This window comes from Muscardinus avellanarius (assembly GCF_963383645.1).
Source record: "Muscardinus avellanarius genome assembly, chromosome: 5".
Classification (NCBI taxonomy): Eukaryota; Metazoa; Chordata; class Mammalia; order Rodentia; family Gliridae; genus Muscardinus; species Muscardinus avellanarius.
The window spans coordinates 1747507-1772609 of NC_137790.1; the positions used below are offsets into that span (position 1 = coordinate 1747507).

General features: G+C 57.3%; 2 protein-coding genes across 4 annotated transcripts in view; one reads left to right on the forward strand and one right to left on the reverse strand.

The window, feature by feature from the left end:
* Window positions 1-5295: 5295 nt before the first annotated feature.
* Window positions 5296-25103, forward strand: part of TSPEAR (thrombospondin type laminin G domain and EAR repeats) — a gene marked incomplete at both ends in the record, with an annotated part of 169357 nt that continues 149549 nt past the window's right edge. The window contains one exon of the mRNA XM_080696039.1: window positions 5296-5380. Within this exon, the coding sequence (XP_080552165.1) occupies window positions 5296-5380 (85 nt within the window). The remainder of the gene's footprint in view (window positions 5381-25103) is intronic.
* LOC308262900 (uncharacterized protein) overlaps window positions 11220-25103 on the reverse strand; it is a gene marked incomplete at both ends in the record, with an annotated part of 62596 nt that continues 48712 nt past the window's right edge. The window contains 2 exons of one of the 3 annotated variants that reach the window (XM_080695650.1): window positions 11220-11890; window positions 18565-18829. In XM_080695650.1, the coding sequence (XP_080551776.1) occupies window positions 11220-11890; window positions 18565-18829 (936 nt within the window). Of the gene's footprint in view, window positions 12120-18564; window positions 18830-25103 lie in introns of those variants that run through there. The other 2 variants (XM_080695654.1, XM_080695649.1) reach the window with 2 other exon arrangements.

Here is a 25103-nt window from a genome sequence, read left to right on the forward strand (position 1 = left end):
CAGGAATTGCTTTCTAGGAAAAGGTCAGGTCCTTTGTAGCCAAGACTATAAACATTTTTATGAACTTTAAGACTTTGATAAGCAAAGAGGGACATTTAGTGGGAGACCGCGCCATGCACCACCCGCCGCCCTCAAGTTAACACGGCAGCGGCCTTCCCATAGGCATTCCTATAATTTTTGTTTTGTTTGATTTATCTTGGGAGGTGGAGATGGGAGCCGTGTGTGCGTGCGTGCGTGTGTGTGTGTGTGTGTGTGTGCGCGCGCGCGCGCGCGTGTGTGTGTGTGTGTGTGTGTGTGTGTGTGTGTGTGTGTGGTACTGGGCATTAAACCCAGGACTCCCATGTGCTGAACAAGTTCCCTGCCCCTGAGCTAACCCCCAGGCCATCATGAGTGATTTTTAAAGTTCATGTAAAAGTAAGGATGTGAGAATTGCGAGTTCATTTCTGAAAAGGGCAGCTAGGGCACATATCCTTCACTGGAATGAGCGCTTGCTATAAACACGTGGGGAAATTCTACGATGCTGGCAAAGGAGTGTGTCTAGACAGAGTAGAACAGAGGTGATGGATGGACCCGGGCATGTCCCGGTGTGCTCCACCCTACGTGTGACGGGCCAGGCGTGTGTAACAGACGGGGCACGCATGGCTTCTGGGGTGGTGCTGGACACTGCATTCCGGTGGAACTGAGACTGGGACGTGGACATAGAGCAGAGCAGTGAAGACGCCGAAGAACCCAAGACACACAGATAGATTTAAGACCCATCAGTCTTAAGGAAAATGCTGCTGATGAATACAAATTTAGAACACCTGGCAGCCAGGTGTGGTGGCACAGTGTCCCTGTAATCCCCGTGCTTGGGAGGCCGAGACATGAGTACCGCAGATTAGAGGCCAGTCTCCACAGCTTAGCGAGGCACTCATGACTTAGGGGGACCCAACAGTAACATAGGGCTGGGGGTCTAACTTAGAGGTAGAATGCCCGAGTTCAATCAGTGCAAAACGACAACAAATACCAAACACCAAACCAAACCAACAACAACAACAACAACAACAACAAAAGCCCTGGCAAAATGACCAGGAAAAGCCGGGCGTGGTGAGCACACTTGTAATCCCACGCTTGGGAGGCTGAGCCAGGAGGATCACAGGTTCGAAGCCAGCCTCAGCTACTTAGTGAGACCCTCTTTCCAAATAAAGTATTAAATAGGTCTGGGAGTATAGCCCGGAGGTAGAACGCCCCTGGGTTCCACACCCAGTACCACACACACACACACACACACACACACACACACACGACCAGTAAAGCAGCGAGCACCCGTGCAACGGGAGGAGACATCTGCCGCAGCCTGTGTGCAGCGGCCTGCCTGCCAGCTCAAGGACTGACTCCCCACGCGATAGGAAAACAAGCCAGTTTGTTACTGTCATATTAATAATCGAGTGCGATTTCATTAAGCCACTTTCAAAGTGGGAGTCCAACCGGTGTTTCCTGGACAGCCAGCCCCACCTGCGCCGCCCCAGGTGAGCCAGGAACAAGGGCGGCTCCCCTGCGAGGGCCACCGGGCCTGGGCCACCCGGAGCAGGTGACCCCGGCCAGCCCCAGGTCTGCCAAGGACTCGTGTCTCTCTCCCTCCCTCTCTCTGTTTCGTCTCTCTTTTCCAGAGACCTCTGTAGACGTCCATGGAGCAGTGGACGTCACGGGCCGCTCGTACCCACAGTTCCGCCCTGTGAGGTTTCAGTCAGCCCTTGACAGCTGCAGCATTAACAGCACCATTTAGTACCAGCACCTAGGAGATGAACAGGAACTGAGCGAGACTCGGTTTCAAAACAAAAAAAGTAGGATTGGGGGTGCAGATTGAAGGTCTAATGTCCCTAGGGTCGATCCCCAGTACCAAAAACCCCACGACAAATAACTCCCCCAGACCCCCCGGTATCTGTCCTGACTCTTTCGAGAGAGAGGGAGGCCGCATTCACACAACTCTGTGACTGTACGTTGCTGTAATTGTCCTGTTCTGGTATTAATTATTGTTGTTACCCTTCCTGTGCCTGGTTGATAGATTAAACATTACCATGGCGTGTACCGACAAGAAGCCGTGCGGCACAGGTTCGGTGCCACCCACGGCCTCAGGCCTCCCTGGGGGTCATGGAAGGCACCCGAGGGTGGGGGTGGCCGCAACTCGACCGTGGTATCTCCTGAGGAATGCTTGTGTCTTTGAGTCACCAAAACCACACAAGCAATACATTGGTTGACGAGTTGATTGGACACAGCGTCTTATTTGTGTAACCTAGAGTTACATCTCCACATTTTCCTCTGTCCGTGCCAGCCTCGTTTCTTGAAGGAAACATCAGTCCCTGTTTGGAACGTGTTGCACAGTCCCTGGGGCAAGTGGCCCCGGAGGCTCTGTGGACAGACAGCTGCCGTCGGGGTGGGTGCCGAGTCAGTGGAGCCCACGCCGCAGGGCGCGGGCCTGTCGGGGGCATTGTGGGCCAGCTTCTGTTGATTAATTTGGAGGCAGAGCGAGCTGAGGAGATGGCTGCCATTTCTCCCTGTGTGGGGGCCCGGGAACCCATCTTGTTCACAGGTCCAGCACCCGCCCGCTCTGGGTGAGGTAAGCACAATCGCAGAGCCGCCCGGAAGCAGTGTCACTCCGGGATGCACTGGTCCGTTACTGTGTCCGTGTGCTGCTGCCATGGGCTCTCGGGCCCACCTCCACGAGCCTTTAGTGCACACAGCCTGGAGAATGACTTTCAAGGCAAAATGAGCCCAGACAAAATCAGGAGGAAAGAAAAAAAAAGTGTGGCGGTGCTCGGGAGGCTGAGACAGGAGGATCGCAGGTGGGAGGTCAGCCTCAGCAAGCAGCCAGACCCTCAGCAACCTAGCCAGCCCTGTTTCAAAATAAAAATAAAATAGGCCTGGGGGTGTAGCGTGGAGGTAGAGTGCCCCTGGGTTCCATCCTTACCACCAAAAAAACAAAACAAAACAACCCCGAAGCAGGGGGCTTTTTGGTTTTTTTCCTGCCACTGATGCCTCTGAGCCCCAGCGGGGAGCTGAGCTCGGGTGGCCCGATGGGAGGGGCGTGGAATGCTTTTTCCCACTGAGCATTTCAGAGCTGGCAGGCCCAGGGGCCCGTCTTGAGAAAAGCCACTTTATGTGAATTGTACCTGGTGTGGGGCTCAAGGGCGGCCCTGTGTGGGCTGTGAGTGGCTCAGCCCAGGCGGGAGGCCGTGTCTGAGCTCTCGGGCCTGGGGTCCTGGCGCACATTCCTGCGTTTTGTCCAGGGGCACCACTCCTGCTTGGTTCCTCTCTGCCCAGGCAGTCACTGCAGTGCTACTGGGTCAACTGCAATGCAAGGGAAAATTCCATCCAAGAACAAGGATTCTTCAAATCAGGGTGCTAAAAATGATTCCATTTATCTGTGGCTCGGGGTCAGAGGCCAGGGATGCTTTGGGGAAGCTTGGCAGAGTCTCACAGCGTGTCTGAGTCTGTGGGCCTGTACAGGAGCCACCTGCCTGCACTGCGGAGGAGTCCCTTCCCCAAGCTGCCGGCCTGGTCCCGAGGCCACTGGACCCGCTGCAGCTGGCCTGGCCTGGAGGGGCCCGGCTCAAGACAAGCTGCTCATCGACTGAGACAGACACTGCTGGCCAGGTCCACACAGCGCGTCTTCCCCAGCTGCCACCATTCCCCAGGGACACAGCACCCTTCCCTTCAGCAAGTATGGAGCAGGAGGCCGACCACGCAGTCTGTGGGGCTGGGGCCTGGCCGGGAGTCTGTCTCTGTGCCCATGTGCCCCGCCAGGACGGAGCTGGGGTCCGGGGGGCCGGGCAGGTCTCCCCAAAGACTCACTGGGCCAAGGAGAGCCATCCTGTGTACAGAGTGCTTCCCGTGCTCTTAAGTACCCGAGTGCTCGGAACCTTGTAACCAGGATGTTATATCTGGGGGCTGGGAAGAGAGACAGAGAAAAAGGAGACAGGCCCCAGCACAGGGCTTGTTGGATGGAGGGCCCTTCAGGGCTGGCTCTCTTCCTGCTCCTGCCCCCCACCCCGCTGTCTCTGGCTCTGGCTCTCTCCCTCCCCAAGCCCTAATCACAGGGTCCTGCTCTTGGCAAACACCCCCAGATGCAGGCTCTGCCAAAGCCTCTGACCCGGGGCTTTCCTTCGGAAGCCAGGGGAAGGTGCACGTTAGGGGCCCACAGGGTCCCGCTCTGCTGGGAGGGCTGCCCACTGAGCAGCCGCTGGTCTCCCCAGAGCAGGTGGTCCGGGCAGAGACTTCTGTGGGTTGGTGTGTGAGTTGTTTGGACAGGGCAGGATGTAGGTTTTTATTTTAAGGATACTGGTATTTAATAGCGGCTCCTTCCCAAGGAGCGTCCTGTCCAGTGTGGTCTCAAGAGTGACCAGCGTAGTGACCAGCGCCGGGCTCCTGCAGGGCCAGCCTACCGCCCTACCCGAGGGGCTGCACCCCTTCTCCTCAGGAGCTGTTCCCTTTAAGGACCGACTTCCCTCCACAGGGAAATTCCTGAAACTCGACAGTTGACAAACCCACACACCCTCGGAGGCTGGGCACCAGATAAAAGCCCTCCGCGGTAGCCCTGCCCTCCTGGGGGCCCGTGCAGGGCCAGCCAGCGGAGCACGGGACCAGCCGCCGCGTCCCAGACCCAGCAGAGCTCAGGGGCCTGTCCCTGGGCCCCCAGCAGAGGGGAGAACCTGCTGCCACGGCCCCCCACGGAGCTCGGGAAGCTGTCTCTAGGGCCCTCAGTGGGGCACGGGGACCTGCGTCTGCGTCGGACCCCAGTGGGACACGAGCACCTGCCATGCAGTGGGATCCCTGCAGGGTGTACTAGTCCTGCCCTCTTTCCTACCCCGCCACAGTCACCGGAGTGCACGGTCGGTCCCAAAGACGGCGAGCCAGGGAGTCGGCACCCGAGGAAAACTGGTTTTCTAAGTTTTTCTGGTTTGTTCTTAGCTCTGCGCTGAAAGATCTATTTCTGTCTTTCCTTTGGGAAAATGCGCTGTGCCAGTGACTAATCCCAGCCCTGCCCAGATGTTATCAGCTGTCACCTGCACAGGACGACCCGAACCCACCAGGGGCGTGGGGAGATAGCCCGCTGCCAGGCCCACCTGCGCGCGGTGGAGCAGCTCCACGTCCCCTTGCGGTTGGGTCACCCCGTCCTCCCTGTGGGCACTGGCATGTGGCCCCTGCAGTGACCACTGGGCCCACGGCTGCCCGGGAGGGCCGCCTCGCCTCTGAGCAGCAGCCGCCTCCCTGCAGGCCAGCGCAGCCCCTGGATGGAGCTTGGGACCCCTGCACCTCATGTCTGCCTTGCTGCTGCTGCGCGTGGCTCTCCTGCCCCTGGTGATGCCCGGCTGCAGTGCCCAGCATTGGGAACCCTGTACAGGTAAGGCAGGGATGGGGCAGGAGAGAGGGGATGGGCGCCTTGCGGCAGAGCCCAGCAGGGGTCTGGTAGCAACTGTGACTTCCAGTGCTGAGACAAGGTCACTGGACTCCCGAGGAGGTTGGCAGCTTGGGGACAGGCTGCTGCAGGAGCAGCCGGCTGGGGAGGTGAGAGGCAGCCACCAGGCACTACAATAGACATGCAGCTCTTCAAAGCCCTGCAGGGCGGGCTGCGTTTCAAAGGGTTAACTAGCAGCAGAGCCTCCCGCATGTGCTTACCTGCGCGGCCTCCCTGGAAGGCCCTACACCTGTTTCAGGAATGAGGCCGCAGCAGCCCTGGCAGGCCCCTAGGATGGAGAGGCACCCCAACCTGTAGTTAGCAAAGAGAAGGGCTGCTGCCAGCCAGCTTTGTCCCCAGCTGAGCAAGAAAAGTAGCACGTGGGCACAGCCCCAAGGCGAACCGCTCTCCAGAGCAGGGTGGAGCTCTCCAGAGCAGGGAGCAGGAGCGTGGTCAGGAGTCTGTCCCTCCCTTTACAGAGGCTTCTCTCGCTTGCTAAGGACCACAACATCTCTCTCTCTCTCCCTCTCTCTCTCTCCCCCCCCCCTCTCTCTTCTTTCTTTTTTTTTTTTTGTGGTACTAGGGATGGAACCCAGGAGCATTCTACGTCCAAGCCACACCCCCAGTCCTATTTTTTATTCTTTATTTTGAAACTGGGTCTCACTGAGTTGCAAAGGGCTTCACTAAGTAGCTGAGGTTGGCTGCGCACCGCGATCCTCCTGTCTCAGCCCCCCAAACGCCGGGATTACAAGTGTGCGCCACCACATCTGGCTTCTTTGTATCTTTCTAAGGTTTCTACCAAGAAATTTTATTTGTCAAACCAAAAGTTATGAAACAAAAAAATGAGAAAATTAGTCCTGAGCTAGAACCCAGTGGGACAGAGTCCGTGGTGTAGTTAAGGGGACGAGGCACTGCTTGCCTGCCGCCCTGGCTGTATGTGCAGAGAGCGCATCCTTGGAGATCTGGGCGGTCCACGCCCCCAGTGCTCACCACCCTGTTCCCTGTGGTAGGATTAGAAGGTGACACCGATGGTTCAGGCTTGGAATACTGGTGGTGTCTGTAAGTGACCCCGACCACTGCGGTGAGGTGTGCAGACCCTGGGCTGGTGCAGCGCTGGCCCGTGGGAACGGATGGAAGCCCCCGCTCTTGGGCTCCGGGAAGCTGCACCTGCCCACAGCGACTGCATTAGGAAGTGGTGCTGCTGAGCATTGGAGCCAAGTTGACTTTGGCCACACAAACCCCTGGCTTCAGGTGGCTGCAGCTGATGCCGGCCTCTCCCTCCCTGGCGTGGGGACCCGCACATGGCGTCTGGTCTCAGCCTCGGAGGACCCTGTGCTGTGCCGCCGCAGCCACGTGCACGCAGCCGTTCTCCCGGTGGGGGATGACTCACAAGCATGTATTTTCCTGTCCCCTTCAGCGCTGGGAACGGAATCAACCTGCATAATAATAATAAAGGTTATTTATAAAGCCCGCCCCCTCTTCCCCGAAGGTACGTTTCGAATAGTTAAAAGATGACCCAGTTATAAATACTATGGACCAAAGAGGAAGATAAAAGTGGAGTAAATTCTATGGTGCGGAGGCTGGACCGCCCCCAGCAGGCTTGCGTCAGGGCCAGAGAAGGCTTCAAATTGTTTTAAAAGTCACTTTGTTTAAGTCAAATTTGAAAAGCACCACGTTTGCGCAGGGCTGGATTGCGGCCCCGCCTACTGCCCTGGAGGCAGAGTCGGGCGGGGCTGGGGGCTGGGGGCTGGGGGCTGGGGGCTGGGCCGGGGTCTTGGCTGCTATCTGTGACCACAGGTGCCGCTCGGTGGAGCCGTGGCTGGTCACAGGCAGTGGCAAGGCGCAGGTGTGTGTCCACCTGGATGGTCACACGCCTCTCTGTGGTGAGGGCAGAGTGGGCGGAGGCGATTCCTAGCACGCATACCCTTTCTCTCTTTGTTCTCATCAGACACGATCCCCAGGGTTTAGTTAGCAAAGGTGACTGTCAGGCTGTCGGATCTTTGAGCTGAGATTTCCAGGTACCCCCAACTCAGGGGGCAGGAGAGGGACAAGGGTGCATCAGCGCCTTGTCTCGGGCATTAGCTGATTTGGGAGGCTGAGAGGCCCTGGAGCCTGGGTCAGAAGCGCTGCCTCAGTGCTGGGGTGGGACTAGGGTGTCAGGCAGTCCCAGAGGCCTGGCGCTGAGCTGAGCCCCGCTGAGCTGAGCCCCGCTGGGACCAGGCTTGGGCCCCTCCTGCCCAGCTCAGCGTGTGGGCCTGGGAAAGGAGAGGCGGGAAGGGTCCCAGGGAAACTGATCTGGATCAGGCAGATGTGGGGGTATTGAACAGCCCGCTGCTGATGGGCACACCTGCCCGGCAAGCTCGCTGCTCTGGCCCCTCCCCATAGGCGGTGTCCAGTTAGCGGTAGGGCAGCGAGGTTGAGTCTGCACCTGACTCCCGGGACCCTCCCTCCCTGAGGGCTGGGCTGGGTGCTTCTCCCTGCAGAGGAGCATATGCAGATAGGGAGAGACACGGAGATGGCCCCAGCAGGCGGTGGGGGGAGGGGGGCTGCAGTAAGCCGGCCTGTGGCTGCTGAGCCACCCCAAGCCTGGAGGCTGCAGGGGCTGAGCACTGGGGCACGCAGACGTGTGCAGTGGGCTCGGCTGGATTGAGGGGCCCCAAGATCCTGGGCGAATGCCTCTCTCTTGGAAGCCGCTGTGTGACCTTAATCCTGGGTTCCTGGGCGCTCACAGTCCCAGGGCCACAGGCCACCCCAGGAGCCGACCAGGTGTGCTGAAGCCGCCGCCCCTCGGTGGTCCCTGCGCTGTGCCAGCTGCCTCGGGACAAGAAGTTGAGAGCAATCGCCAAGAGTTTGCCACCATGCCCGCGGTGCCCCACATCTGTGCTGGGTGTCAGCATGGCCCTGGGTGGGGCGGGCACCATGGCCCATGGGCCTGGGGGGGGATGCAGAGTCCTGACATCCCTCTCTGACTGAGCTCTGTTGGGCAGCCCCACTTACTGTGGCCCAGCATCCTTTGCACCTGGACAGGAAGCCAAGGTGAGGCAATTCTGTGGGACCCCCCAAAGGTGGGGTCAGTGTGTGTTGGGGGTGGGCAGAGACAGGGGTGCAGGACTCAGCGTCGGAGGGGCCAGCCTTCACAAGACTTATCTCCGGATTGCTGTGGCCACCCTTCAGTCTGTCTTCATGCCTGAGGGAGGTAGGTCGCCTCTCAGCCCTGGGGGCACTCAGGGCAGGGTCCAGGGTAGGGCGGTGAGCAGGTGGCTGAGGTCAGGCTACTGCGGGGTGCGGGTGGGCGCCCCGCATACCAGGAGCGACAGCAACCTTTTGAAAGGTGGCTGGCCTGCAGAGGAGGCACCGGCTGCCTGGCGGGGACTCTGGCCCCCTTGCGGTTGGACGCGGGCCTTCCAGCCACCCCACCCACCTTGGCGGGCTGCCACGGGATTCTTCCTGCACCTCTGTGTGCTGAACACTGAGTGGGTGGAGGGAGCGAGTCCCACGCCCTGGGTAGGTTCCCCCAGACCTGAGCTGAGGACGCCCCCTCTCGGCCGGCCCTGCACGCGGGGTTTCCAGCCCTTCAGAGCTCAGAGCGCAGTAGCCTGAGCTCTTAAAGTCACGGAGCCCACAGTGCTCCCTGCTCTTGAGAGCAGCCTCTCTGGGCCCCGGCTTCCCCCTTGCGGTGCCCTGGTGGGACCACCGTGTGCCCTGGGGGTCAGTCCAAGAGGCCAGCGTGGGTCAGGGCTCCAAGTGGTGGGGGCTGTGTCTGAAGGCCCCACCTCCCCCCACCATGCTGGTGCTGTCTGTGGGGCCGCAATGACCTCCACCTGACACCTTCAGCCCTGAAGCTTTCCCACCTCTCATTTTTAATTTATTTCATTCACCTACATTTCTTTTTCTTTCTTTTTTTTTGTGGGTCTGGAGATGGAACCCAGAGGTATTTGACCTCCGAGCTACACCCCCTGTCCTATTTTTATTCTTTATTTTGAAACAAGGTCTCACTGAATTGCAGAGGGCCTCACTAAGTAGCTGAGGCCTTCTGCAAACCGCGATCCTCCCGTCTCAGCCTTCCGAGTGCTGGGATGATGACAAGCGTGTGCCCCCACGCCCGGCTTGCATTCACCTACATTCTTAAATGAAACCCGGCCCCATCCAGAGCGGCTCAGCTGACTGCACAGGGCAGACCAGGCTCACCCCACCTTCCTCCCAGCACAGAAGGCTCCCTGTGTTCACTGTGACCGCTAGACCCAGACTTTCCTCCCTCTCCTGGCCCCTGAATGCCCCCTTCCCCTCTCACCCCTTAGACTCCACTCTGGGGCTTAGAGGGGACTCCTTGTGGTGGGGGGCACCCCGTCTCTCCGCTCTGCAGCCTTGGCCCAGGTGATGGGAGCAGGGTTGTCTGCTGTGGCCTGGGATGCAAGGCCTGCACCCCACCCAGGGGCCTGGGTGTGACTCCTGCCAGTCCCTCCCTTGCCCCTCCCAGCTGGGGTGTAGCAGCAGGGCGGGGCCCTCTGCTCAGAGCTCACTTTGCCCCACCCTAGGCCATGCTGGGCAGCTTCTGGCAGGACATGATGGGGGCATGGACACTGGCAACCCTGGGCTTCTCCAGAGCCAGGGGTCCCACATCTAGAGGTGGCAGAGAGAGAGGAGCAATGGGCGGCCCTTCACTGGCAGCCCCCTGGCTCCCCCTTGACCTCCTGGCCTGGCCTGGGTGAGGCTGCTCTGACTGCAGGCTGCTCCTCTGTGAAATGGGTACAACCCGCTGGCTGCTGGAGGAGCAGGGTACGCAGTGGGACCACCTCACACTTGTGCACGACCGGGGTCAGCAGTCTATGAGGCACACATGTGTGTAAAGGTGTGTGGATACATATGCGCCCACAATGGGAAGACGGCGACCCAGCTCCCGGCAGGTATGGCTGGTATTCAGTGGGTACAGCACAGCCCCCCAGGCCTCCAGCAGCCTCGTGGCACTGGAGAAACCTCTCTGTGCATCCTGGGCTTGAGCACAGCCGTGGGCGCCTGGAGCTAGCAGCCCAGGAGCCCTGCCGTGGGGTCGTCAGGGTGCTTGGAACCTGGCTCCCAGAGGGCGCTCAGCTCAGAGCTTGCTGAAGCCAGGGCTCGTTGGCTGGACACAGAATGGGCTAGACAGAGAGAGGGCACTTACAGCTGGAGAGGTGTTTATTAACAGCAGCGCAAGACACGCACAGGGAAGGAGAACTGCAGGGGAAGGCGGAGTACACGGCCAGGAGGAACTGTGCAGCTGCCATGGCCAGCAGCCACCGCTTGAGTGGCAACCTGGGGGCCGCCCAATAATGCAGGAGCTTGCATTCATTGGGCCTGACTTGGAGGTGCAGATGGCAAAATGTGACTGTCGGTGTGATGCCAGAGACGTGTGATGTCAGAACGGTGTGATGTCATAGACGTGTGGTGTCATAGACGTGTGATGTCAGAAAGGTGTGATGTCATAGACGTGTGGTGTCATAGAAGAGTGATGCCATAGACGCGTGATGTCATGGACATGTGACATCATAGACGTGTGGTGTCAGACGTGTGGCATCAGAGACGTGTGATGTCATAGACGTGTGGTGTCATAGACGTGTGGTGTCATAGACGTGTGATGCTATAGACGTGTGGTGTCATAGATGTGTGGCGTCAGAGATGTGTGGCGTCAGAGACGTGTGGTGTCAGAGACATGCACTGACACCAGTGCTGGTGTTAAATCTCCAGGGCAGCCTTGTGGCTAACAGTGGGGAGGTGACGGTGAGCCCGCCTGGGCCTGGAACGGGCCCGGTCAGCAGCTGGACTTTTGGCCCACGGAGAGGCTGCAGCATGCGGGGCGGGTACAGGCGGGGCGGCAGAGCAGGGACACGCAGGAGGCCGGGCGGCAGCAACTGGGCTGACAGGAGGGGGCGCCGCAGGAGGAGGCGGGCACGCAGCAGGCGGGGCGGCACACGGGGCGGCAGAGCAGGGACACGCAGGACGAGGGTCTGCAGCAGGTGGGCGCACAGCAGGACTGCGGGCAGGGGGAGGAGCTGCAGCAGGAGGGCTGGCAGCTAGACTGCTGGCAGCAGGAGGAGGAGCCAGAGCAGACGGGCACGCAGCAGACGGGCTTGCAGCAGATGGGCACGCAGCAGGACTGCAGGCAGGGGGAGGAGCTGCAGCAGTCAGACTCACAGCTAGACTGCTGGCAGCAGGAGGAGCCAGAGCAGACGGATACACAGCAGACAGGCTTGCAGCAGACGGGCATGCAGCAGGATTGTTGGCAGGGCGAGCAGCTGCAGCAGGAGGGCTGGCAGCTAGACTGCTGGCAGCACGAGGAGGAGCCAGAGCAGAGAGGCACACAGCAGATGGGCTTACAGCAGACGGGCACGCAGCAGGACTGCGGGCAGGGGGAGCAGCTGCAGCAAGCCGGCTGGCAGCTAGACTGCTGGCAGCAGGAGGGCGTGCAGGAGCTGGTGCAGCCTGGCTGGCAGCAGGGGCTGGCCACGCAGCTCACTGGGGTGCAGATGAATCTCAGGCAGGGGGCCGGGGCGCAGCAGCTGGGGGCGCAGCAGGGGGGCTCGCAGCAGCTCTCTGGGCAGTCGTCCACCTGCCAGGAGGCGTCGGTGCAGGAGTCACAGGAACCGGGCAGGCAGACCCGGCTGTCGTAGCTCAGGTTGCTGGAGCAGACGGACATGGTGGAGGCGGCCATGTGGGCTGGGTGGGAGGAGGGTTTGAGTGTGTGAATGTGTGTATGAGACTGGTGTGGGTGGTTGGCTTTTATACCCAGCTGTGTTGTCCCAAAGGGAGGCTCCTCGACGCCCCTTTTTCCTTGTTAGTGTTTGGCTGTTGCTTGTGAGCTCTCATTAGGACTTGTTTATTTCACTGGGAGTTGCTGCCCAGCTCTTAAAGTCCTGTATGTGCGCAGGACTGAGCTGTCCAGGAGTGCTGAGTCGGGCAGGGTCTTGTGGTCCTGGTGATGGTGGTCTCGGTGATATGCTTCTGGAGTGGCTTGCTGTGTGAGCACCCACCCCATGCCTGTCTCTGGGTACTGTGGCTCTTTGCTCTGGTGATTCTGGGCACTGTTGCCCTGGGATGTGGCTGTCTGTCCCTGTCCCAGCTTGGCCCAGGGGACAGGCGGCCCATATGCTGTGCCTTGTTGGCTAATACTCTTGCACTCCGGTGGTTAAACTGTGTTTGTGGCAGGGGTGAGGCGTCCTGTGCCAGGCTGAATGGCAAATGGCAGCCACTTTGCTTGGAGCAAGTCCCCCCACCGCTTTTTCTTTTTTCTTTTTTGCGGGTTTGGGGATGGAACCTGGGGCATTTGACCTCCGAGCTATACCCCCTGGCCTATTTTTTATTCTTTATTTTGAAACAGGATCTCACTAAGTTGCAGAGGGCCTCACTAAGTAGCTGGGGCTGTCCGCGAACCACGATCCTCTGGTCTCAGCCTCCCAAATGCTGGGGTTACAAGCGTGCACCACCACGCCTGCCTCCTCCCCCTGCGTTTAAAAATATTTTTGGTACTGGAGATTTGAACCCAGAGGCATTCTACCATGGAGCCACACCCCCAGGCCTTTTTATTTTTTATTTTGAAACACGACCTCACTAAGTGGCTGAGGACTTGAATCTGCGATCCTCCTGTCTCAGCCTCCTAAGTACGAGGATTAGAGGCCCGTGTCACGGCACCTGGCTAAGGAGGAGTCCCTGCTCACAGTGCCTGTTCTGGGCGCTCCTCGCCTCTGGCACTGGGAGACTGTGCTGAGGTCAGTGGTATGGCCTGCCTGTGAACTCGCCGAGATGGCTGCTGGAGCCCGTTGTGTTTCTGCCCTGATGACCTCTATGCGCCTCCTGGGGCTGAGCCCGGGAGCTATCAGTGGCCCTGGGACACGCGTGTGTTCTCCTGGGTGGCCCAGGAAGCAGTTGCTCAATGGTCTACTGGACATGAACATCATGGTGTCCACTGTCCACTGAGAGAGGGTGCCTCCTACTGGAGAGGGCGAGCAGTTCATGTCAAAATAAACAGCAGGTCCTCTAGAGAAGGAGCGCCACGGGAGGGAGCCTGAAAGGGCCACGCGTGGTGCCAGCGTTCATCGCTGGACCGTAACACCTGCCGTGCAGAGCTTAGAGGAGGGAAGGTTGGTCTTGGCTCATGGTTCCAGAGCTCCAGTCCATGGCTGGGACACCATTACTTCAGGCCTCATGGTGGGAGGATGTGGGCAGGAAGCTCCTGGCAGATGAGGGGGAGAGAGAGAGGCCAGGGAGGGGATAACCCCTTCCGGTGCACACCCCCAGTGACCTGCTTCCTCATTGAGGCCTGCCTCCATCTCCTTCAAGCATGCCATCGAGCCGGGTGTATGGTGCATGCCTGTGATCCCAGTACTTGGGTGGCTGAGACAGGAGGATCACAGGCTCAAGGACAGCCTCAGCAACTTAGTGAGGTTCTATTTCAAAATAGAGAATAATATGAACTGAGGATGTAGCTCAGAGGTAGAGCTCCCCTGGGCTCAATCTTCCATACCAAAATAATATTAATAATCATAACAATACCATCAAATTATTAATCCTTCCTTGGACAAATCCACTGATGTAATCAGCCCTGTGGCCCAGTCACTTCCCAAAAGCCCCTTCTGAAGGTGACTGCCCTGGGGACCAAAGCTCAACACGTGAACCTCTGGGGACGCTCCAGATAGAGCTGTGACGGCAGCCAGGCACCGCGCACGCTCAGGCGGCACAGGGGAGGGCCTCCGAAGCTGTCCTGAAAGCACACCCCTCACTGAGGCAGTCGTGGTCCTGGGCAGACATCCTCGCGGGGGTCTGGTGCAAGCTGGGGTCCTGCAGTCTCTGCCAGCTCTAGTCGCGGGGGTCTGGTGCAAGCTGGGGTCCTGCAGTCTCTGCCAGCTCTAGTCGCGGGGGTCTGGTGCAAGCTGGGGTCCTGCAGTCTCTGCCAGCTCTAGTCCTCGGCGCACGTGCGCGGTCCCTCCTTCCTGCCCTCTGGCTTCACTCACTCTGCTGCTCCGGGTTTGAAGGGAGTGACTCCACTTTGATTGGGTCCCTCCCCTAGCCTCCCACACTGGACCGACTGGGTGGGGAGCAGAGCCTGCCCCTCGGTGGTCAGGGCGGCTCCTGCAGAGGCTGGGGCAGAGGGGCCCTGGGAGGCCGGGAGCCCGAGGTCCGGAGGCCCTGTCCTGGAGACTGCACGTGGTGGGAGGCGGTGGGCGTGGAAGCCTGGAGCACCCGCTGGCCACAGGTGGAGGCGCGGGCCCCTAGAGAGGCTGAGGCTAACTTTATTCTGGCCTTTATAGTGTCTCGATGACACATTAAGCCAGGCTACTGGGAGATGGGAGTTGGGAGTCGTGTTTATTGTACCAAGCTGGTTGTGTACAGTTGTGCTGGTTCCTGGCAGCCGTGGCAGGTGGTCACACACTGGATGGCCCCAAACACCAGGACTCCATTCTGCAGAGCTTGGGAGGCCAGAGGCCCGGTGTGGGGAGGCTGTGTCCACGGGGCCTGGGCGCCTCCCGCCTCCTCCAGCTCCTGGGCAGCATCAGAGCCTCAGTCTGTCGCCTCCTTTTCTGTGCGGGGTCGCTGCCTTCCTCTCATAAGGACACATGTGATGGCGGGGAGGGCTACTGGCCAGTCCAGGGTGAGCGCATATCTCAAAACCTTGCAGTGTCCTGAGCAAGCCACGTTACTGACGACGACCGAACACGTTGGTCGTCGTCGTCTTCTTCTTCTTCTTCTTCTTCTTCTTCTTCTTCTTCTTCTTCTTCTTCTTCTTCTTCTTCTTCTTCTTCTCCTCCTCCTCCTCCTCCTCCTCCTCCTCCTCCTCCTCCTCCTCCTCCGGGTCTGGGGATGGAATCCAGGGGCATTTGACCTCTGAACTACACCCCCTGCCCTATTTTTTATTCTTAATTTTGAAACCGTGTCTCACTGAGTTGCGAAGGGCCTCACTAAGTAGCTGAGGCTGTCCGCGAACCGCGATCCTCCTGTCTCAGCCTCCTGAATGCTGGGATGACAAGCGTGCGCCACCGCGTCCGGCTCTAATCGGTGTCCTTCTAAAATATCACAAGCCACACAACTTTCATAGGTTGTTCTTCAACCAAGAACTTACGGCTCACTTGGTGTCATGACCCGGAAATCACAATCTTTTTTATCCAATAAAAGAATAAATCTTCTTTTATTTCAATCTTACTTTTTTTCTATCTTTTTTTTTGGTGTGGTACTGGAGAGGGGACCCAGGGGCCTTCTACCTCTAAGCTATACCCTCAATCCTATTTTATTCCTTTATTTTAAAACAGGTCTCACTAAGTAATGGATGGCCTCACTAGTAGCTGAGACTGGCCGCCAACCTGCAATCCTTCTGTCTCAGCCTCCCAAGTACCACGCCTGGCCGCCGCCACTGCCGCCGCCTGGCCGCCACCACAGCCTCCTCCTCCTCCTCCTCCTCCTCCTCCTCGTCGTCCTCCTCCTCCTCCTCCTCCTCCTCCTCCTCCTCCTCCTCTTCTTCTTCTTCTTCTTCTTCTTCTTCTTCTTCTTCTTGGTGGGGGAGGGTATTGAATCCAGGGGCATTCGACCTCTGAGATACACCCCCAGACCTTTTTATTTTTTTATTTTGAAACAGGGTCTCACTAAGGTGCTAAGGGCCTTGCTAGGCTGCCGAGGCTGGCCTGAACCTGTGATCCTCCTACCTCAGCTTGCCGAGTGCTGGGATGACAGTACAGAGAAGAGTTTGATCAAACCAAGGCTAGAGTGCCAGCTTGCTTGGAGCGGCCTAGAGTGTCCCGTGCCCAGGACAGAGAACTGGAGCCTGAGTGAGGCTCCTGACGAGCGGGCAGGCGGCAGGCCCAGCGTATCGCCATGCCAGCCTCGGAGCCCCTCCTCTCCTGGGTCTCAGGTGTCTGGCTGCAGCGTGTGGTCTCTGTCTCTGTCACTCCACTCTGCGGCCTCAGCTCCCCTTCTGTGGGAGGGCTGCTGGGGGGCTGTGGTTTAGCACAGCCTCGGTGCGTTCTGAGGGTAAACCAAGTCTCGCCACTGCTCATACTGGCCGCACCGCGCCGTCCCCTGAAGGCTGTAAGAGCCTGGTGTGTTCGGTGGGAGACGGCCTGTCCCCTTGGCCAGTGCGCTTGAGCTCCAGTACTGTGCTGTGGGGCCCGGGCTTCTGGTCCCATAGGACTCCTTGGCCCTGGAGGTCACGCTGCCTGTCCTGAAGTTGGGCAGATCTCGTTTCATGAGTTTCAAGCACATTCAGCCTGAGCAGGCCTCACCCGGCTCTCTGCTCCTGGCTCACAGAATCATCGGGGGCGGGGGGGGGGGCGGCTCACAGAATGGGATGTGGCCCAAGGGGCTGCCAGATTCTGCCACCTTGGCCCCAGACTGGCTGCCTCTGTCCAGCCCCTCAAAGCTGAGGGGCTCAGGGATGGCACAGGGCCCAGAGGGTCCAGCCTTCCAGAGGTGGTGCTGGGCTTCTAACTCCTTAGTCACCAGACAAGTGAACCCTGGTCACTAAGCGCGCGTGGTCTTTCTCCAAGGCTGACATCATCTACTGGACAAAGAGCGTACTTTCTTCCAAAAGTAAATTCTTTAGAAGAATCTCCCCATGACCCCAGGGGCCCTTGAGCCCAGGGCTTCTCCTAGGAAGGGCTTGTCCTGTGATGGGGCTCCTGACGCCCGGGGTCTGGAAGCAGGACTAGGCTCCCCATCTTCCCAGCCTTCTGCTGCTGCCTGGAGCCGTCTGCAAACCAGGGACCAGAGTCATGCCAGACAGAGAAGAGGTGGAGGCCACCTGGAGACCCAAGGCTCCATGTGGGGCGGGGCTGCTGAGTGCCCCTGAGCCCAGCAGGGTGGGGGCAGCTGGGCGTTAGAGGAGAGCAAGGTCTTCCCACAGGAAGGGGCATGGACCAGGTCAGTCCATGAAGTGCAGAGACAAGCCTCCCAGTTCTGCCGGACAGGCTAACAGGTAAGGGGTGGGACGGAGATGGACCTGAGACAGGCAGGGGGCAGCACCGTGTTGGAGAAGTCTGGGACAGGCTGAGAGGGCTCCCCAGGCAGCATCGGGAGGGTGCAGCTCGGTTATGAATTTCTCGTTAGAAAAGCCTTCAGGGTGTGTGGTCTGAGCAGGAGGCCCACGCAGGGAGCCAGGGGGCAAGAAGGTCCTGGTCAGCCCGAGCCCTCCGCCCCTGCTTGGCATCCTCTCAGTGCGGAGAGGCCAGGGCTGTGTTAGGAGGCAGAGCAGCATTCTCCCGCATCCCCCGCTCCCAGAGGAGCTCCTCCAGGGGTCTCTCTAGGACATACCAGGTGCTGTGCAGGGGTGCGCTGAGGCTCGGCCTTGGGCCTGTCCAGCAAGCAGCTCCCAGCAGAGGCGCTCGCCTGCTAGGGCGGGGGCTGCTGGGGCCGAGGACCCTCCCAGGACAGCACAGACCCTGGGTGGATGTGTGCTGGGGTGGGGCTGGAGCTGTGCCTATGTGCTGGCTTGCTGTCAGGACAGACTAGCTACTCAATTAGAAATGGCCGGAGGAAGGAGCAGAGACGAGCTCGCATGGAGAACAGTTTATTATAGGTTTCCAGGAAGCTCCCAGCCAGGGCGCTCAGGCCAAGGGGGCAAGCCCACGGAGGCCTGAGTCATGGAGAGGGGTCCCAGGCTGATGACCCTGACCCCAGCAGGGTGCGCAGAGGGCCCAGGCAGGTGAGATGCTGTTTGACAGGAGCCCAGCAGGCTTTTGAGGAGAGGCTGGCCTTGACTTAGTGGTGAGCCTGCCTGGGTCTGGAATGGACCCGGTCAGCAGCTGGACTTCTGGCCCACGGAGAGGCTGCAGCAGGCTGGGCGGGCGCAGGCGGGGCGGCAGAGCAGGGACATGTAGGAGGCTGGGCGGCAGCAGCTGGGCTGGCAGGAGGAGGTGCCACAGGAGGAGGTGGGCATGCAGCAGGCGGGGCGGCAGAGCAGGGACACGCAGGAGGAGGGTCTGCAGCAGGTGGGTGCACAGTAGGACTGCTGGCAGGGGGAGCAGCTGCAGCAGGAGGGCTCACAGCTAGACTGCTGGCAGCAGGAGGAGGAGCCAGAGCAGACGGGCACACAGCAGATGGGCTTGCAGCAAAGGGACACGCAGCAGGACTGCGGGCAGGGGGAGCAGCTGCGGCAAGCTGGCTGGCAGCTAGACTGCTGGCAGCAGGAGGGCGTGCAGAGCTGGTGCAGACTGGCTGGCAGCAGGGGCTGGCTACGCAGCTCACTGGGGTGCAGACGAGGCTCAGGCAGGGGGCCGGGGCGCAGCAGCTGGGGGTGCAGCAGTGGGGCTCGCAGCAGCTCTCTGGGCAGTCGTCCACCTGCCAGGAGCCATCGGTGCAGGAGTCACAGGAACCGGGCAGGCAGACCCGGCTGTCGTAGCTCAGGTTGCTGGCGCAGACGGACATGGTGGAGGCGGCCATGTGGGCTGGGCGGGAGGAGGGTTTGAGTGTGTGAGTGTGTCTGTGTGAGTGAGGTGCTTATTGGCGGGAGGAGGGTTTGAGTGTGTGAGTGTGTGTGTGTGACTGAGTGAATGAGGTGCTTATACACCTCTCCAAGGTGCGCACCCTCCCGGCCAGAGCCCTTTCCTTGTTGCTGCTCCTCCCTGAGGCTTCACACTCAGGGCAGTCATGAGCATCTTTAGTCCTTATTTTAGATCCTCTTTACTTTGGGATGAACAATTTCACCTGAGTCCAGGGCTCAGTTAGTGGCTTGGTAGCTGGGTTTGTTTTTATTTCATCAGCAAACACCTAGGTAATCATAGGTCTTGCTTTGTGTTGGGACTCTTCTTGGAAATTTTGTAAGCATTCATTAATCCCTATAACCTCATGAGATAGGCATTGTTATTCCCAGCAAGGGAAACTGAGACATCATTAAGTGCTTGTTCCCCCCCCACCCCCGCCGGCATGTGGAAGAACTTGGGCTCTTTTTCTTTTTTGGTACTTGGATTTGAACCCAGAGTGCTCTACTACCAGCTCTTTATGAAATTTTTTATTTTTGTTTAGTACCGGGGATTGAACCCAGGCCTTCTTTGTTTTTTCTTTTGAAACAGGGTCTTTCTAGGTTACAAGAGTCTCACTGAGTTGCTGAGGTTGTCCTTGAAATGGCGATTTCCCATCTCACCTTCCACCAGTACTGGGATTACAGGCATGAACCGTCAAGCCTGGCTAATTTTCTACTTTGGGGCAGGGTCTCGCTAAGCTGCCCAGGCTGGCCTCCAACTTGTGATTATCCTTCCTCAGCCTCATGAACAGCTGGCATTCCAGGTGGGTAGGTGGTGCCACCTCGCCTGGTCCAGCTCATGTTCTTTTTTTATACTGGGGATTGAACTCAAGGGTATTCTGCCTCTGGGCCACATCTCCAGCTTCTTCTATTATTTTTATTTTGAAACAGGATCTTGCTAAGGTGGTGAGGGTCTCACTAAATTGCTGAGGTTGGCCTCAAATCTGTGATCTTCCTGTCTCAGCTTCAGGACTGTACTGGGATTACAGGTATGTGTTACCATGCCTGGCTTGAGCTTGTGTGTTTTTAACTACCAGATCTATTGTCCCCAGGAACAAAGAGACATAGAAAGTTAGCCTGAGAAACTATATGTATACATGTATACATTTATATTTCTCCAAGTGCCCACCACACACATACATACCTCCCCAACACGACTTTTTCTGAAAAAGTAGGACCAGGGACATTACTCAGAGCCAGAGGAGCTATTCTAAGAGGTTGGGAGGGGCAAACCTCGCCCCTGGGTGGTGGAGTTGCTTACTAGGAGCTGCTGGGCTCTGCCTGGGCCGCTAGAGGGAGCCCTTGTGCCCGGCAGTGGCCCAGGGACACTAGCTGTGTGGCTCTCCAGAAAGCAGTGATTTGTGGAGTCAGATTCCCCTGTGGCTGTTCAAGCCGTGGATGGTTTCAGGAGGCTTTGCCAGAGTTCTAGGTATTTAACAAACTACATGAACTGACAGCCAGGAGGGCCAGGGACCTGGGACAACCCCAGGGAGTTTGAGAGGGGTGGGCACGGCCAGTGGAGGGCCCTGGAGAGAGGACTGGCTGATGGCCTCCTGTCCTTGTGTGTGAATCTGTTTCCTGCTTCTGCCTTAAACCACGTCTGCCCACCCTCTCAGCAGAGCCAGAGAGCCGTGCTGTGGGAGGCCAGGAGGGGACTGTTTCATGCAGGGAGGGGTGTGTGGAGGTGCGGACGAGCCAGAGAGGGGGACATGGTGTCCAATCCAGTGGGTATGATGGGGGAAAAGAGCGGGACAGCCAGGAACCGAGGAGTCAGGGAGGGCTCCCACAGTGGGAGGGTGGCCGTGAGCTCAGGGGACGGAGGCTGTGGGAGGCTCTGGATAAACATCTTCAAGTGAGACAGTCAGCAAGATACCAGAGGGGCGGGTGCTCCCCCAGGGCAGAGAAGGAGTGTGGCGAGTGGGAGAGGTGCGTGAGAGAGGTGCCGGGGACGGGGACAGCAGCTGCCATGGGGCAGAAACAAGGGCCAGAGAGCTAGACTCTTGCCAGACTGGCTTTTTTTTTTTTTTAAAATGGGGCCTCTCTGAGTTGCCGAGGCTGGCCTCAGACCTGTGATCCTCCTGTCTCAGCCTCTCAAGTATGGGATTATAGGTGTGTGCCACCATACCTGGCTTCTCAGGCAATTTTGAAGTTAATACAATATGAATCCAAAGGTCCTTGGTGTTATGCCTCTCAGTTCTTAGGGTCTTAAGAATCGATGGAGATTTGAGGATTCTTGAAAAATAAATGCATTACAAGGTCAGCTCTAATAATGGCTGGCTCACCACACCGTGCTAACAATAGAAACTGTTACGGATTGGGAGAATATGGTTTGGGGAAACTGTTCCCCGGGAACCCCTGCTAGGGTCCCGGACACACTTACCCCAACCCATAACAAAACCCAAAACGACCAAAACCAGAAAAAAACTGTGGATTCTTGTCCTAAGCTAAGAATAAATATGCATAGCTTGGACAGTTGCTGAAGATTTAAAGAAGTTTATTAAAGATAGAAATACAGAGATAGTTACAGCCCTGTGCCGGAGGGGGGACAGGGGGGCAATTCGAATGAAAATACCAAAGAACTCCAGTTTACTAAGTGTTTTTATCCCGCCCGAGGCAGGTCCTTTGATCTGTAGATATGCTAGCCCTATCTCTAGCCCCGTCTCTGCAGTCTCCAGGTCTCTGCAGTCTCCAGGCGGATTTGCCCTGGAAGGGGGGGGGCAGCCCCGTCTCTGAACACCTTTTGTTCCATCCCCCAAGATGTGTGAAATTGTTTCTCCAGGATCTGGGATGTCATCCCATCCCTGACTCCAGCTTTCTTTACTTCTCTTTAGAAATGTAAATTACAAGTCCCTCCTTTCTGCCTTTCTGCTAGCCCTGGCCTTCTTAGTATAAAGGATATATTTTTAAAATTGGAAATCTTTCCCAATACTGGTATATTAGTACATTTTAAAACCTCTTCCCAATACTAGTACAGAAACTGTGCCAATTTTGGAAATTTGCTTTGGTATTAATTTCCAAAATGTAAAAAAAAAAAAAAAAAAAAAAAAATCAGAGACTGGGTCCTGTGCAGGCACTCAGGCAGGGAGGGACAGCAGCTGTTACAATGCAGAGTTCCTCTCTCTCTGCCCTTTGTCCTAATTTTAAATCCTTTAGCCCTAAGAATATTTAGAGACAATTAAAATCCCTAAAACCATAGTGACTCTGCCTGGGGCATTTCAGAGCTATAAAGATGGGGCAGAAGCCAGGTAGATTATTGACGCCTGCACTTAGTAAGTGCACTGTCTGAAGACAAAGGCACCACCTGGCTAAAAACTAAGTTACTAGCCCATTGCCTTGGTAACGCTGATAAAAACACACCTACAAAATCTCTTTAAAGGCTGGGGATGGAGAGGGGCAGAGCTCTGCTTTTGGGTTCTCCAGCTTGCCTGCACGCTGCTGTTTCTTCTCTTTTTCTATTATGATTCTGTAATAAAGACTTGTTAAAGCTGCACCCAATGGCCTATTAGTTTTTAATTTTCCTGTTCAACAGATTTTAGTTGAATGAAGGAAAAGAGCCCACGGCACCATTTACAACCGTAAGAGAAGCCGCTGGAGACGGGGGTGCTGTCCTTTGCGGTCAGCTCTGCTCCCAGGGCCCAGGGCGCCTGTGCCCATCCCATGATACCTTGAGGTGTGGAGGGGACAGAGCAAGAGCGAGGAAGAGCCTGTCAAGGTGACCAGGCATGGCGGCTCATGTTACGGTTTTGGGGGAACTGTTCCCAGGGCCTCTGTTAGGCTCCTGGAAACCGTTCCCGTAACCGCGGGCCCTTGTCCAGAACCAGGATGGGTTTACACTAGTCCAAACTCTTGCTGAAAACGTCAATGTGCTTATTATGACAAAGATAGAAAGAGGGAAGCAAGAGCTTAGACTAAAGCACTACGCCACAGAGACAGAGACACAGTGGGATGACCCGGACCGGTCACCCAGGATTCCTGGACACAGAGTATTTTTACACCCAGTCTTCTGACCCGACTAGATCAGCCCTTTCTCCGGGGCAGGGGGGCAGGTCTTTTGATAGACCAGCTCTGTCTCTGGCAGAGACCCCCATGCCTTTTGTTGCACTCCAAAAATGTGTTAAGTAGCTTATCTGGAGTCTGGGATTCCTTGAGGAAGTCCGCTTCTCTTAGAGATGTAAAAAGGCCCTAGCTTTTGGCTTCTTCTGTTCTCTCGCTAATTACCCTTGGCATCTGGATAATGCAGCCCTTTCCTTGAAGCTCCTGGCTTTTTTTTTTTTTTTTTTACTACCAAAGTTATATTTTGAAAATTGAAAATATTTCCCAATACTGGTACATTAATACATTTTGAATCTTCTTCCCAATACTAGCACAGCTCACACCTGTAAACCCAGTATTTGGGAGGATAAGTCAGGAGGATCGCAGGTTCAAGGACAGCCTCAGCAAGTAGTGAGACTCTCGTCAACCTAGCGAGACCCTGATTCAAAATAAAAAATAAAATAGGGCTGGTGTTCCGTGGAAGTAAAATGCCCCTGGGTTCAACCTCCAGTGCCACCAAATAAATAAATAAATAAATAAGTAAATAAACCCATGTTGGAGAACTATCCACGACTAATCCATGTCAGATGCTACATAGGCCAGGTGTGTGTGAGAGGGTGAGCTGGGGTAGGAGGGAGATGAAGGGGGAGGATCAACTGACAGGCATCTAGCCCCCCCATGCTTAATTAGCAAAGCCATGTTTTTATGTATTTACATGCTTGACATGCAGGTACACTCAGTTTGAAAAAGTATCTTCACTGTGTGAAGAAATGCTGGAAGTAGATGACCACACAGAACAGGACACAGGGAGGAGTCGATGACCACACAGAACAGGACACAGGGAGTCGATGACCACACAGAACAGGACACAGGGAGTCGATGACCACAAAGAGCAGGACACAGGGAGTCGATGACCACACAGAGCAGGACACAGGGAGTCGATGACCACACAGAACAGGACACAGGGAGGAGTCGATGACCACACAGAACAGGACACAGGGAGTCGATGACCACACAGAGCAGGACACAGGGAGTCGATGACCACACAGAGCAGGACACAGGGAGTCGATGACCACACAGAACAGGACACAGGGAGTCGATGACCACACAGAGCAGGACACAGGGAGTCGATGACCACACAGAGCAGGACACAGGGAGTCGATGACCACACAGAGCAGGACACAGGGAGTCGATGACCACACAGAACAGGACACAGGGAGTCGATGACCACACAGAGCAGGACACAGGGAGTCGATGACCACACAGAACAGGACACAGGGAGTCGATGACCACACAGAGCAGGACACAGGGAGTCGATGACCACACAGAACAGGACACAGGGAGTCGATGACCACACAGAGAAGGACACAGGGAGTCGATGACCACACAGGGAGTCGATGACCACACAGAGCAGGACACAGGGAGTCGATGACCACACAGAGCAGGACACAGGGAGTCAATGACCACACAGAGCAGGACACAGGGAGTCGATGACCACACAGAGCAGGACACAGGGAGTCGATGACCACACAGAACAGGACACAGGCTGCTCATGGATTGCTTGTCAATTTATTTATTGTGGTGCTGGGCAAAAGAAAAACTAATGCAGAATTGAAGAGCAGAGAGGTTCCTTTTTTTATAGACAACTAAACTTGCTGGGACAAGAGGCTAAGAGAGAAACTGGCCACCTGGGTAGGGCCCATCACCACTGGGACTGAGCTGTGGGAAGGGGATTCTGGCACTGGACAAGACAAAGCCTTTGAGAGCAGCAGGAGAGAGGCGACTGCAGAGAAGGAGTCAGGAGCAGGCGGGTTGGGGGTGCAGGGGACGGTTCTGCGGACCAGGGTGGGCAGGGGGCTAGGCTTGTGGGCACCCACACCACGGGCCTGGGCTCACTGGCACGCAGCAGGCCACCCCACAGAGGCTGGGCATGCAGCGGGCTGGCTGGCAGGAGAGGGATGCGGTGCACACGGGCGGCACAGCAGAGCCGTGCAGGGGCCTTGTGGCAGCAGGAGGCAAGGTCGCAGCCCAGAAATCAGGACGGGGTCTGGCAGCAGAGGAGCAGTTGATAAGGCAGCGGCGGCTAGGGGTGCGTGGCAGGGATGGAGGGAAGAGGATAGGCTGGTTTGGAGGGTGCATCCTGGGCAGGCTTGGTGCCAAGCC